Source organism: Haliotis rufescens, unplaced genomic scaffold, assembly GCF_023055435.1.
Source record: "Haliotis rufescens isolate VD_foot unplaced genomic scaffold, xgHalRufe1.0.p SCAF_28, whole genome shotgun sequence".
Classification (NCBI taxonomy): Eukaryota; Metazoa; Mollusca; class Gastropoda; order Lepetellida; family Haliotidae; genus Haliotis; species Haliotis rufescens.
This window is the reverse complement of record NW_025963979.1, coordinates 5,535,212-5,550,319: the sequence shown is the minus strand read 5'-3', so window position 1 is coordinate 5,550,319 and position 15,108 is coordinate 5,535,212. Positions and strand designations below refer to the sequence as shown.

General features: G+C 41.3%; 1 protein-coding gene across 1 annotated transcript; it reads right to left on the bottom strand.

The window, feature by feature from the left end:
• Positions 1–419: 419 nt before the first annotated feature.
• On the bottom strand, positions 420–4,177 carry LOC124140102. Its single transcript, XM_046507476.2, has 7 exons — positions 4,064–4,177; positions 3,556–3,577; positions 2,972–3,088; positions 1,950–2,120; positions 1,488–1,601; positions 840–986; positions 420–578 (listed from the first exon to the last, which is right to left on the bottom strand). The coding sequence occupies exons 1-7, from the start codon at positions 4,145–4,147 to the stop codon at positions 520–522; spliced, it is 714 nt and encodes a 237-aa protein (XP_046363432.2). The 5' UTR covers positions 4,148–4,177; the 3' UTR covers positions 420–519.
• Between the last annotated feature and the right edge of the window lie 10,931 nt (positions 4,178–15,108).

Here is a 15,108-nt window from a genome sequence, read left to right as displayed (position 1 = left end):
GGAATTTGAGGTCATACACATAGCTGTGATGGTGCCTACATGTCCCGGATACGGCCTGATCGCCATGTGGTTAATTAAACTGTTCGTTTGTTTTATTCTCGCCGACATTTAGATCCGATTCCTCGTCTGGGTGGTGTGCTATAATCTAATGCTATGTGTACACAAGTTGAAGAAGAAGAAACATACATGCCAAAGTTCAATTCCTTCAGTCTGACAATTTCAGAAACGAAGACGTTTCCAGAACAAAATATGCATTTTGAGAATACAAGAGCATTGTCATTAAAAGGTCAGCAATTTGAACTAATTTTCTTAACAATACTGTAAAGCTTCAAAATTTGACATTTTCTGCCTCAGTCGTTACATAAGGCTTGTTCAACACAAAATGGTTAAAGAAAAATCATTGACAAATGTGGTAATTTAATGTTTATTAAAACATGATAGTTTATATTCAACAAATGTATAAGGAGTCCATAGGTTCTCGGCGACCAATTCTTTCTCGTCCGGCCGAAGAAGGTGCTCTTAGTTTTCAGTGAGTGACCGAAGCAGTTCTCTCACAAGTTCCTCCTTGCTCTCCAACGCTGCAACACAGAAACGGAGAGATAGGGTATACAATGGCGCGTCAGCAAATTTATTAAAGAAACACAGTTTGACATTAACCCTCGATCATAAACGGAGCGAATCTGGAATTCGAATCCATGATATTCGGATCCTGGTACGTCAAAGGTAAACATCCAATACTGAAGACGTGAATACGTGTAAATCCAAACCCAGTATACTGAGTGGTTATACCACTGGACGTAACTAACAAACATTATCCCTGCATCCCCGCACACACTTACCACTCATGTAGTGGTCGTGCAGGTCGTATGTCTTGGTAACCGTCACGATTGCGTCGTGAAGACGCATGCCATCGTTGCGAAGACGGAAGAGGTCCACCAGCGTCCTGGCGAGCTCCTGTACGGCGTCCTCCTCGCTGTAGTGCCCACCTGGCGGCAGAGACATTGTATACGTCAAAAGATAGACACGACAGGGTCAGGTTTGGTGCCTACTGTCTATAGAAAGATATGTTTATCAGTTTATCAGATAACAATTAGCAGTAAGTTTGTTCTTCTTTTTTCTTCACATTTGAAAAAACGCCCTCGACTAGCAGTCCTTGTTCCAGTGTTAATGTAAAAATAATATCATTCCGAGATATACGGTTTTCCCTTTGCCTGGCGTGTTCCGAACGCATGCAAACCTGTAGAAACAGAGATTCGGTTTTTGTTGCATTTCTTTCGGTTGTTTCTTTGTTATAAAAGGTAATTTGAGATAGTATTTACATTATTGTGCAAAGGGCTGCTCTCGTCTACCTGATACTATGTATTGGGAAACATAACGATGTATACTTATGTACGATTTATTTTAAGAGTTCCAAGATACGTTTAAGTGTGAACGCCTCCACGAACTGCCCTACAACATATGCGTGTACCCCACGCTGTGTGTCTTACTTGCAATCTTCTCCACATCCCAGCTGAACGCATCTTCTATTAGGAAACTCGTGCATGTCAGATCGTCCTCAATCGCCCGCTCCAACTTGGGGAGGAACGTCTCATTGCCGAACTCTGAAAAAAATATACGGTCAAGTGTTATGACACAGAAGAAGCACTGGTTCTCGTAGTTAGTGGTCATAGAAACGGTGCCTACTCCGTTGTTTAGAGGCCGCCGTAGTGTGGGTAGAGCACGGGTATGGTGTTGGCAAACTAAGAATTAGAATGGAGGCGCACCTTGATTCGAACCCATTATCATAGGTTTCTTTCACAGCAATTTGCAACGCCTAAGACGAGTGGGCCTCCGGAGAATCATGTTTAAAAGAACATTCAAGATTGATCTACATGCTTACGTCACATGCAAAGGTTGCAGTTAAAATTGACACTATGTTACTGTAACTATACAAGCCTGAGGAAGATTACCTGGATCTTGAACGCTCTCGGTCAGTCTGTTGCAACGCGTCACGTGCTTGAATCCATGGTCTCCCACAAACAAACGCTTTAAAGCATCCGCAACTCCGAACAGCGTCTCGGTGAACATGCCCTGCGTCTTCTTCATCATCTTCCCAATGCCTCGCGCGACCTCTTTCCAATCTGAAAAAAAGATGCAAAATGGCGGTCTCGTTACAGGTTTCTCGCAGGTAAAAACACCGTTTGTTTTATAAATCAAGATGTGTTGTTAAGTCTAATGACTTGAGTGAGTTGTGTGTCCTGGAGTAGCACATATCCTAGTCTCAAGACCGCGGCTGTCTGGTAACCTTGGCGGTCGGGTAGCCTAGTGGTTAAAGCGTTCGCTCGTCACACCGAAGACCCGGGTTCCATTCCCGACATGGTTACAATGTGTGAAGCGCATTTGTGGTGTGTCCCACCGTGATATTGCTGGAATATTGCTAAAAGCGGCGTAAAACCTCACTCATTCATTCTCTTGTATCCTACACTTTTTACGCAGGCCGCCCATTGTTTCAAGAACTGAAGGGTTACTTTCGGTTCATGTTCCCAGTAGATATTCTGATGCCAACATGCACGTCTTTGTCAGTTCAGTTCTATGAGACAGGTGTTTTATCATCATACGGCTTGTTTTGTTTGTGGCGGGCCTTACACTTTGGTGTATATACTTTGGTACTACAGTCAGAACTGTTGGACAAGACCCCGTACTCTGCATCTTCCCTTACCTTTCTCAACCCGTGCAGATCCAGGGTAGAATAGATCTTCAGCAACCCATGCTTGCCATAAAAGGCGACTATGCTTGTCGTAAGAGGCGACTAACTGGATCGGGTGGTCAGGCTCGCTGACTTGGTTGATGCATGTCATCGATCCCAATTGCGTGGATCGATGCTCATCATGTCAAGCACTTGATTGTCTGGTCCAGACTTGATTATTTACAGACCGCCGACATATAGCTGGATTATTGCTGAGTGCGGCGTTAAACAACAAACCAAACTTACCTTTCTCCTCTACATCCTCAGCCACGGCCTCCTTCAGGAGCTCAATGTCTTCCATGAGGTCGTCTGCTCTGCTCATGATCGAAGTGACACCTTTCACAAAATCCTCGGCTGATAAAGCTGCAAGACAGACATGGATGATTATGCCGGGGTGTACCCAACCTGTGAGATTCTATGTCTGGCAGAAGTAAACGGGTGATATATCTACATCCAATGTCAAAACCGATGTTTAACTAATCCGGATCTCATTAACGGCAAGTATATAAACTACGCTATTATTTCATCAATTAAAATGACTAATCGGGACCCTCCTGATCCCGTACTGAAATTATGGGATAAACGATCATTATTTAGGGTATTATGGGTATTTTAGCGTTTATCAACACATAATAAAAAGCGGTAGTCTAATTCGTTACAGTAATTGACTGATCCTGAGGGAACGATCGGATTATAATACTACATCAAATTTCAAAACACAGTAGGTTTATCTCCTAATTGACATAGAGCTGGAACGGTTTCACGACGAAGTCGAGACTCTTGCACTCGAGGTCGCTATTAATCCTTCATGCAGCAGCACGTGTACTTACGTTTTATTGGCTTTCCCATATCCTGAAAAATCACAAGATTGTTATATGAAGTAAAGAATATATCCCTTTATCGAAAACATATTAAGAAACAATGCAATGTAGATTGTTTGACGAGTCTAGGCTGTACGTGCCTGTAAGGTCACTTGGGGGGATGAGAAGCTGCCTGGCGGATGAGGCAGCGGAAACACGGCTCATGTTTTGTTAGTATTTGCATGTGATGCTTCCTGATACAGCTGGATGTTGATACATCCTGTCCATCCATAGAGCGGGAAGGGGAGTCCACCCACAACGCTACTCTCATATTAACTATATGGTATGCATGTTTTAATGGTGTTAGTTACAAGGCAGATTCACAAGTTCTACAATACACGTTGGGAAGCAACCTCTCGTTACACACATAGTCTATCTGCTATTTATGTTTATAGAGAATACTTAAATATGACAACTCCAAAAAGACCACAAACGCCGATTTGGCATTAAATATGCACATGTGAGAGACTGTACTTACCGGCGATGGAGTTGACCCCTGGCCTACAGGGCTGGCCACGGACAGGCACGCTACAGACACACACAGGATGACTTGCCTCAACATGATTGTAGTGAATGCATGCGGTGCCAGGGAAAGAGTTCGAGACCCTTATATACACTGTCCCCACATAGCGGTCTGGTAAGAGTACGTAGGCTGCTAATGACCCTAATTGTCACCCATGTAATCCTATTGTGACTTTCTTGCCAATCAGACTAAATAATTAAACGACTTGTCGAATTCACAGTTAAGCCTGACAAACACGACTCAATAGATGAATACATGACACTGGTTTCTGGAAAACATTTGCTATATTCTTGGTAACGACGTTTCAGGGCTACTTCCTGTCCCGCTACCAGATCTCCCCTCATCGTTCACATGATGGCGGTGCCAGATGTAAACAGTGTTACAAAGAATTATAACACGGTTATCCGTCAAAGAGTGTCATGTATTCATGTTCGACCAACTTTTAAATACTCTTTTTAAATACTCTACTCTATAGACAAGAATCTATAGATTTAATTGGAAATGGTTTTTGCCAAACAATATAAGTCGAACCTCATTATCTCGAACGTACCGATATCTCGAACCTATTCCTATTAATAATGTATATCAATTGTTTCTTGAACCATGCGTTTGAATTTACATATTTTAAGAAAGAAGAAGAAAGAGAATGTTAATTACAAAACTGCTAATTTATTAAACCGAACGTCCATTAACACGGTGTTCCCATGTAACACGGTGGGTGGGCCCAGTGGAAAGACAGCCTGATTGACCTGATGCTGATGCTCTGGACTGTGAGACTACTATTGGGAACAAATTACAGTTGTACTATATGCTCTGTGTGTACGACGTTAAGGGTTTCTTTATACCCCAAGGATAAAGGGTATGACCCCAAGGATAAATACCCTTTTACCTGTAGTTAAAGGTTAAACATCGTTCCCGTAAGTTGATAGATTTTATTTATAAATATTATTTTCTTACTTCTATAAGTGATCTGTTGAAGTCAGAGTACCGGTAGTGGTGGAATATTCAGATAGATCAGGTGGTTTTGAAGTTCTTAATAATGGCGTTGTTTGTCCCCGTACTAAAGAGGTTCAGAACTTCTGGGTCTCTATCATGATGTCACCACTAATTTAGAATATGTTTTATTGCCTGAAGGGTCATTTTCGTGAAATTTGATAAAATGTTTCGTCGTGAGTATCGTGTATATAGGTGCTCGTTGTCATGAAACTCCAGAGAATTCATTACAGTAGCGGTGTTCTATTGACACTGAACTTTGCCGCGTGTGACCATTGTCTGGAGTATTAATTGTTAATGTGCTAATTGACCTATCGCCTGGGCGGTGTTAACCACCACCTGCTCCCTCCAATCAGGCGCAAATTAGTCACCCATATATTTGTCTAATATTGTTATTATTACATGTTGGGAGATATGGATGTCCGCCACACCATGAGTGATCATGTTGAATGTATTTCGTGTAGGAATTGTTTTCTATTGACCTTTAAACAATATTCCGTCAATTTCTCTTCCAGTTTTCGCGTTTTTCAATTCCAAAAACTATACAATTGTACATAAATTGTTGCGCTCAACAAAATGTATAAATTGGCAGATGTTGTGAGGGCAATACATGGCTTACCATGGCGTAAATGCACCTGTTCAAATAAACATTTAATCATTGTTGCTTGGAAGTCGCCATGTGTTTAATTAGCATGTTGTATCTAAGGATTAAAGCTTTGAAACGACCAGCTGGAGAGGATTAGCGGGGCTTGTGACGTACACTTAGATACATGAAGAAGAAGAAGAAGAAGAAAATTATTTTATTATAGTGCCACCTGGTGTTTAAAAACAGTAAAAAACATTACACGTATACATACGTATGATTGATAAAAACATCAGCCGACCCATGAAGGATCTATGAGGCACTTAAAATCATTAAATTATCCATTATATAAATTGGCAAGAATAATACACGAACATAATCGAAAGTACACACACACGCACGCACGCACGCACACACACACGCACGCACGCACACACACACACACACATAAATATTACACGCATTTCATTTTCAATCACACATACAGTGTACCACATCCACTCAATATCACGTGCGCATACATCACATACAAACACTACCCACATACTCATCTATCACTCACAAAAACATACACATTATATACATCACTGCCCGGCACGTTGTCGCCGGAGAAACATTGACGTCACTGTTGCGGCCAGAGGTTTACACAAGCTGACACACTGCATAAGGAAGCGAAGTTGATCACAAGGGTGGAAACTCAGAAACTGTGAATTGGCAATGCAGGCTTTTCTCCATAGGTCGTAGCGGATATCAGAGAAAAGGGTACAGTTGATCAGGAAATGGGTCTCGTCTTCAACTTGATGTTCATCACAGAACTGACATATACGGTCATTAAGTGGGGTAATCGGTCGCCGGAATCTGCCGAGCTCAATTTCTAAAGGTAAAGTCGCACATCTCAATTTTGCAAGAACACTACGCTGTTGTCTGTTCAGAATATTCCGGACATAAGACTCGACGTGTGCGGATGCCTTGAATAGCCTGTAGGTCCGCAGTTTGTTCCCATTGGTTAATCCCCTGTCATTCCATAGATCCACCCACCAAGAGTCAGCGTCGGCGGCAATGATACGGTCCTTAAGAACTTTGAAATCATTTTCAGCAATATTATACATGTCCAGATTACTTGAATCAAACCTTTTCAACAAAGACACAGCAGAATTTACCCATGATTTCCGGAAGCGTTTAGACCAGTTCACTATCACAGTAATCTTTCGATCAGATTCAAGAGATATTATTTTCTTCCACAGTCGTAATGTTTCTAAGTTTTGAAGAGTTATCGACGAAAGCCAGCCCATCTCGCCACGAACAGCTAGGTTGGGAGTTTTATTTCCGACGCCCAAGAAAAATCTGCAGGCGCGGTGTAAAACATTATTAATGCATCTAAATTCTCTTAAACCCCAGATCGCAGAGCCGTAAGATAAAATTGGTTGCACCAAATTACTGTACAATGTGTTGAAGACATCATACGCCATGCCTCCTACCGCTTTGAATTTACAAATGAGAACTCCCAAAGCTCTATTTGCCGACTTCGCAAGTTCCTTAGCACAATAATTTAGATCCAAGAGTTCTTGAAACCACAATCCCAAATACTTATAAGCGTGGGCAAAACTGATCTTTTCCGTGCCAATAACAAACGACGCGCTCGACTTTTCCACACCTGTTGGTCGGAAGTGAACCACCTTCGTCTTGTCGATGTTTATCAGCAGACGCCACTTAGAGCACCACCTTGCGACGACGTCCATCATACGTTGTAAACTGGCTTCGTTTGGAGCAATCAAAGCAATATCGTCTGCGTAGAGGAGTATACTTAACATCGAGTCGCCAACACTGACGCCACATTGAAGAGAGTTATTTCACTGGCCAGGTCGTTAATAAAAACTGCAAAGAGCGTAGGTGACAGGACGCAACCTTGTCTCACCCCGGTGTTAACATTAAACAGGTCTGTTAAATATCCATTGACGCGGACTTGTCCTGTAGTGTTTTCATACATGGACGTAACAGCTTCATAGAATTTTCCGTCTATTCCTAGTTTACGGAGTTTGTACCATAGGCAGTCTCTGTTCACTTTGTCGAACGCTTTCATGGCATCTATAAAACAGACGAATGTGGATTGTTTGGACAGTTTTCTGTTATGCAAGGTTGAATACAGCGTTAATAAATGCTCTTGAGTACCTCTCTTTTTACGGAAGCCATTCTGTTCCTCTGCCAAGACGTTGTTTTCTTCTAACCAACTGGAAAGTCTATTGTTAAGTATATCAGCGTAGATCTTGCATGGTACCGACAAAAGCGAAATACCTCGATAGCCTAACGGGTCCCTGGGATCGTTATTCGGTTTCTTCAACGGATGAATTATACTACGCTTCCACAGGTCAGGACAGGTTCTATTTTCAAAACAGTACCTGAATAGCTTCAGAAGAATCTCGATGCAACTTCCGTTTTTAAGAGCTTCGGCTGGTATGGAGTCACCACCAGTGGCTTTTCCGAATTTTGTTCTTGACACTGCATTCTCGACTTCTACAGATGTAATCGGAGCGTTCAAACTGGATTTGTCGAAGACAGCATCGATGACTACGTTATCATGAAACAGTTCTTCAGAAATGTTCTTGAAATGTCTTTCATCAAACTTAGAGTTTGTGTCGGCTACAAACAGCTCGCTGTAGTTGACCTTCCACGTATTTAACACAACATGCTTGTCTGTAGATATGCTATCTCCGGAATGAACTTCCCATGGAATGCTGGTGTCCCTGTCGTTTGCCACTCCAATCTTCCCAATAGTTCTCCAGAAATCCCTTGAATTTTTACTGTTGTACTTATCAAGTAGTCGCTGTTGTTCGGTAGCCCGGTAAGAGCGCTTAAGTTTCCGTAGTGTTCGGTCAAAAGATTTTCGCGCTGCTACAAATGATTTTTTCAAGTCTTTTTTTCCAACAGGCGATTTACATCTCAACCACTGGCGTTCAGCTGCGCACGACACGTCCCACAGCTCTTGGAGTTCTTGACACCAATAAGGCTTGTAAAACGATTTACCCTTATTGTTTCTACACTTTCCTTGAAGGACCGACCGACCAACCGTTTTATCAAGTTCGTGATGCATGAAAGTTACAAATTCATAATAAGCTGCATTAACGTTGTTTTTATTGGACAATTCAGTCTCAATATTCTTTATTGCCTCATTAAGTCTATCGAGTGAGTCGGGATGGCGTAGAAAATATTCTGGTATCCTATCCTGCCTGTATCTTCGGGGCTGAGCTGGTAACTCGACTGTATCGGGGGGGTTGTTAACCGGACTGACAGTGGAGGGCAGTGATATTTGCCAAGTTAAAACAGAATGATCTGGGACAGCGTCAGGGACGTTTGTGGGGTTAATCAAGGATGACATACGAATAACATCAAAACACTGAAAATACGACAATTGTTCATGCGCAGCTACAACATAGTCAACCACTGACGCACCATTCTTTACATACGTGAAATCCTGGTCACCCTTACGCCCGTTCAATACACACAAATTGCTTTCAGTCAAAAAATCCAAAAACATCGTCCCATAAGAATTCTCACCACTATCAATAGTCACTCTTTCCGGTATACAGTCCACACCCTCAATGAAATCCTGTTCCTTTCCTATTCTCGCATTGAAGTCTCCACACAAGCAGATGATTCCTTCATTCTGATACATATAAATATTTTCTAATAATGTTTCAAAGAATCTTTCTCCATCATTCACACGGCTAGAACTAACAGGAGGGAGATAACAGACACACAAAATAATTTTAAAGTTAAAATCACATTTTGAAGTTAACCTAAACCAAATGACATCATTGGATTCCCTATCTAAAATGTCAACACAAAATTGTTCTAATAATCTATCCTTAAAAAAAGCACCGCATCCTCCAGACCCTCGTTTGGCACGCTTATTCTGGTTGCGGCGATTATTTCCAATCCATGTATAATCTTTTATCTCCAAACTCTCTTGACCTCTAAGAAATGTTTCACAGACACCAAAAATGTCACAGTTTAAGTCTGACACAACAGACTGTCTGAACTGACTATTACTATTCACACTCTGTGACCAACCCCCCGTGTTCCAAAACCCTAACCGCAGTGCCCCCTAGTTGTTAGTTGCATCTGGTCGTTTTCCTTTGGCCACAAGTTTAGTGCCGCGCACATAGTAGTCACTGTCCTTTCCGATCTGTTTCAAAATTGTTCTGAGCGATGCTTGGGTATTCCGGGCTTCAAGGGGCAGCTCTTTTTCGATATACACACGGTCATACTGCTTGCTAAGTTTCAGTTTTCGTTTCGCCTTCATCACTTTTGCTAGCATGTTACTGTTGTCAAGGGTTGCTATTACAACACCAGGCCGGTCGTCATGGCCGACTTTCCGTGAAGCAGCTGAAGCACGTGCGTCATGCAGACCGAGACCGTCAAGTAACAATGTGTTTACCTTATGCAGGGTCACACTGACGTCGTTATCTTCGCATGATGATTTAGGCAGGTTTTTAATCACAATGTTTACATTTGGTAAACCAGTCTTAGTGACGTCAGCAAAACTGGCCTTCAACGTTTCACAACCACTTTCCAGTCTTGTTATTTGTTTACTCAAAGTTTCACACTTGCTGTTAAATTCTAATCGTACAGACTTGATTTCTTCCGATATCACAGATTCAGCGATCTCACGAAATTTAACACAAATCTTTGATTCCAGTGACATTTCAAGGGCATTCATGCGTGTTGTCATGTCAGTGTTCATATCACTCATCTGTTTCGTGAGCTTTGACATAGCGTCCAACATTACATGGGCCATATCTGGTGAACATGGGTTGTCATTCTTGCTAATAGTATTATTACAGGGCTCACCGTTTGTTGAGATGCTACAAAAGTCCGTATCTTCCACACATGTGACGGGTCTCGCCACGGCGTTTGAACTGGGCGCCATTACTGTGTTGACAAAGCTTGCATCGTCGTGGGTGTCTTCTCGAGCTTTTTTCGAATCTTCTGGGAATGAACTTTCCAGCTTTCGCTTCTGAGATGAATTAATATCCATTTCTGAACAGTCTAATTGACGAAAGACACACAAATAAGGCACTTGCAGTTGAAAATCAACAGATTTGTTGGAGCCAGAAAATCGCCCTGTTTCTCACCTTCACGCATACATGCCGGGGTATGAAGAAGAAGAAGGCGGAAAAGCAGAGGAAGAAGGTGAAGAGAAGAATGTTTATTCTCATGAATAAGCCACTCAAGCTACTTTTCACATTATGTGATATTTTTTTTATCAGAAAAGGCTGATAACTACATTAGAACTACAGACTTTCTACTGTTAAATATTTACAAAAGTAAACAGAAAAGATCATTTGTCAGCGATTATTTAAGATAGTAGATTGTAGTAAAATGTGACCCAATAGCCTTTTTACAACTGCATTTTTTTCTGCTGCACGTTGCTAAGACGTGGTTTTATTCTTGTTGGCGTGGTTCTGGTGGGGAGGATTCTATGGCGGCTGCTTCGTCCCGAGGCTTCCCCCGTTTGTTGTTAATCTCTGTGTATATGTAACCCTAGCAACATATACCCATGTTCTGTCCAGTAGTTCGACCAAACTTTATAATTAGCATTATTCAGTAAGGTGATACATTCCTCTAAACAGATACAATTGATAAGGAGGGATTGGTATGTCGCATTTTCGCACATCATACTGATCGATTAAGGGGTGAGTCTTGCAGGTTCGAGATTAAATACCTTACTTATTTACATGGATCCGTATCAATAAGATAATGTTTTGTTTGTTACGTGTGTGTGTGTGTGTGTGTGTGTGAGTGAGTAATTGAGTGAGTGTGTGTGTATGTGTGAGTGAGTCAGTGTGTGAGTGAGTGTGTGTGTGTGTGTGTTGTTTTAACTAATTGTTTGTTTGTTGTTTACTCAGTACTCAGTTACTCAGTAATATTTCAGCTATAGGACGACGGTCTGTAAATAATCGAATCTGGGCCAGACAATCCAGTGATTGGCATCATGAGCATCGATGCACGCAAATGGGATACGATGACATGCACCAACCAAGTCAGGGTGCCTGTTGTGCAAAGGGACACGAGTAATGTTACTTTCTCAAAGAGAATACAGGAGTGACGCCTTGATTTCGTCTTGTTTAATAAGTTCAATGCGACACTGCAGTATAGATATTAAGACCTTTATCTAGTTTGTCTTGGTCGGTGGCAGGAGTTGAAAAGTACAATTGCCATCGACAGTGACAATGACTTAATTCCTTTAACGGTTGATGTACACACATTACTTCCAGGTATATACCAGCGACGTGTCTCATATTTACCCGTGTGCTCTCATCTGCGTTTATTACACATATAATTCTACTCAAGCTGTTCTCAAGCTTCTGACCGTGAAGTAATAGGATTTAGTTCAACGCCGCTTTTAACAGTATTCCAGTTATATCACGGCGTGTCAGCTTAATGTGGGAGGAAAGCCCGAAGTGATGCAGGTCTCAGACGTTTACCACTTCGGTGAAACCCTTGAGTACGATTATGGTGCTGACAAACCTAGAAACATAATCGGGGCGAATCGGGATTCGAACCCAGAATCATAGGAATCTGGCGGGCCCAAGGGACGCAACTCTGCACATCGAATCGCTGCGCCTTAGACGACTGGGCCACTCGTGCCCCCCTCAGGGAGTCTGTATTAAAGGAACTAAACTATGATGTTTTTAGCGTGTGCGAAACGTTTTGAAGTATCATGACAGTAATTCAGCTGTTGGTTCTTGTTGTCTGTTGATGACATGCCAACAACCGTTGTACTGTCAACTGAAGGGCAAACGCAATCCTCAGCCCCACCAACACAGGGTTTTTTTAGAGGAAATTTAGTGCTGACATGCAAATACAGAGGACATGCTATGGTTCACTATTTCATCGTACGCTGACAAGGTATTTAATCTGGTATTGTGTGTTTGCTACCTCCCACCACTGGGCGCCCCAGGAGATCCAGATGAAGATACGCTACACCAGGCCTTTACTTACATGAAGCATGGCTGCTCGGTTGTCAACTACATTGTAACAGCTCCAAGGACTTAAAGATCGGTTTAAAGAATTTAACTTTTTCAAATGTCATCATATATTAACGGGTCAAACGAGCCCGCTGTTGTACCAGACCATTATGTTTTGTTGTCTGCAATGTCTTTACCTGAATCAGTGTCTAGCAATGGTACTAATGAGTCAATCAGTTCAGTTCACGCGATATAATCAATGTAAAGTCCAAGGTGATGTTGTGAATGAAGACATTACACATGGTACTGCACCACTGAATGAAACCCAAGTTATCTGAGTATACGCCACGATGTAATGCTGCATGGGATGACTTTTTGAATGTATGTTGAGCTTAATAAAGTTGGTGAAGTACTTTACTATATGCAAGCTTGTAACAGACGTAAGTCAAAGTATAAACTATATTGGTGTGACGCCTTACAAATTCAGTAGAATACTGTTTCTGTCGCAGAACGTGCATGGTTAACATTTTCCCAGAGACAACAGCAGCCTGTATAAGTACCATGATAAAGGTTCTCGAGTTCTCGATAGGTATAGTCAGTGACAGGGTAAGTTCTGTATCCTGGGAGGTTATTGGTAATTGGGTTGCTGTTCCTGACAAAAACAGGGTGCGAAAAAAATGGCAGACTAACTATTACAAATTATATCATAGCGAAATCATTGATCGATTTGATGAAACTCACTGGTGGAAAGTGGTTGTCGATATCTGTAACAATCCAGTTCCTTGAAATGTAGATGCATGCTCACCAGATGTCCTAGTATCACGAGGGCCTTTTTTTATTAAATTAACCGTGCAAAATGTAGAAAGGCGGTTGGGGTAGTCTTTAAACAAGACCAAAGTATTAATATGTTGTTATGAGTATTTTCGTGATGTTTTGAAAATAACACCTGCCCCGATGCTGGCGCCACAGTTTAGGCTATCCAATTAAAAGAGCTAAAACCGATCCCCGTAAAATTGAGATTTCCCCAATACAATCTGGTATTCAGACTGGGAGTAAATAGGAAATGTTATTTGGCTGTTAAATCGTCATATGACTACAACGGTTCTCGCGTTTTTGTAAATGGTAAAATGTCGGACAGTTTCGCTGTACATAGTGGTGTTAAACAGGGCTGTCTTTTGTCACCTGCACCTTTCTCGGTTTTTATTAAGGACTAGTGCAAGAGGCTAATGACCTAAAATGTGGAATAGATATTGACAACACCATGATAAGTCTATTGATGCATGCCAGTGATATTGCTCTTTCAGCACCTGACGAAATGTCATTCCAATTGATGCTAAGCTGCGTCGAAAATTCGTGCAAGAAATGGCGCGTTCAAATTAATAATATTAATAAAAAACTAAGATTGTTCATTACCTTAAACTCTTCTCTGCACTGTCATCTTTTTATTTGACCCGTGGGGATGAACAAACAGAAATATAACATTCCTATAAATACCTCGGTCTTTGGTTGCATTAAAATTTAGATTTGAATTATACAGCAAAAGATACGTCGGCCAGTATTGCTCTTGGGGCTGTTACTTGTTACTTCAAATCAGTTGGGGGTATGAAATTGGAAGTTTAAATAACCCTTTATAGTAATTTTGGTTCAGCCTATTTTATCATATGGTTCGGCACTCTGGGCCTTTATTTGCATCAATGTTATACAGAACAGAGTGTGTCGTCTCGTTTGAGATTGAGTGGTTAATACAACATGACATTTGGCAGTAGGCGGTGAAATGGGTTGGACATCAAGTGTAAATATAATTGCCCATTATTTGAATAAGCCCTGTATTGCTGAAGAAAACAGGCTTACTCACTTTGATAATTTGCAATATCTTAGGACCGTAAGTTGTAAAACATTTTAATGAATTAAAACTAAGGTTTTGCCTATATGTTTTGAAAAGTAAATAATTATTAGTATATGAGGAGGCAAGTATCAGAAAACTTGGGAAGTCAGTGGGTTAATTAATGGTAATAAGTGAAGTACGTATCGATTGTTTAAATTTTCTTTGAGTGTCTCGCACTGTGTTTGAAATATTACCGACAAGTTGCCACGCGGTATTTTGGTAAAATTTAGGTTTGGCACAGTACCTCTTGAAATGGAACTAAGTTGTTTCTCAAAGCCTAAACGTCCTTTAGCAAATCGTACATGTAAAAACTGCAATGCTCACTGTATTTTAGACGAGGTGCATTTACTGATAACTTGTAATCATTATTCGAACTTAAGAATACATCTTCAGAAGCAGTGTGAGTATTTATCAACTTCCGCAGCTGCACTCATCAACAACATGGTCAAGCGTAGACTGTATGACGGCGAACAATGACTCCACTATATTGCCTTTTAACACCTCAGGTTTTACTAATTGGATATTTAAGATGTGTAATGTACGCTGGTCAGAGAACATTGAGGAGCACCCG

What these genes read in the sequence shown, in the direction of transcription:
- LOC124140102 (XM_046507476.2), bottom strand. Translation starts at nt 4,147, where the DNA reads ATGTTGAGGCAAGTCATCCTGTGTGTGTCTGTAGCGTGCCTGTCCGTG. An exon ending in AGGGGTCAACTCCATCGCCG is followed by an intron (nt 3,578 to 4,063) that starts GTAAGTACAGTC and finishes GTGATTTTTCAG; the next exon opens with GATATGGGAAAGCCAATAAA. An exon ending in TGAGGATGTAGAGGAGAAAG is followed by an intron (nt 2,121 to 2,971) that starts GTAAGTTTGGTT and finishes TCTTTTTTTCAG; the next exon opens with ATTGGAAAGAGGTCGCGCGA.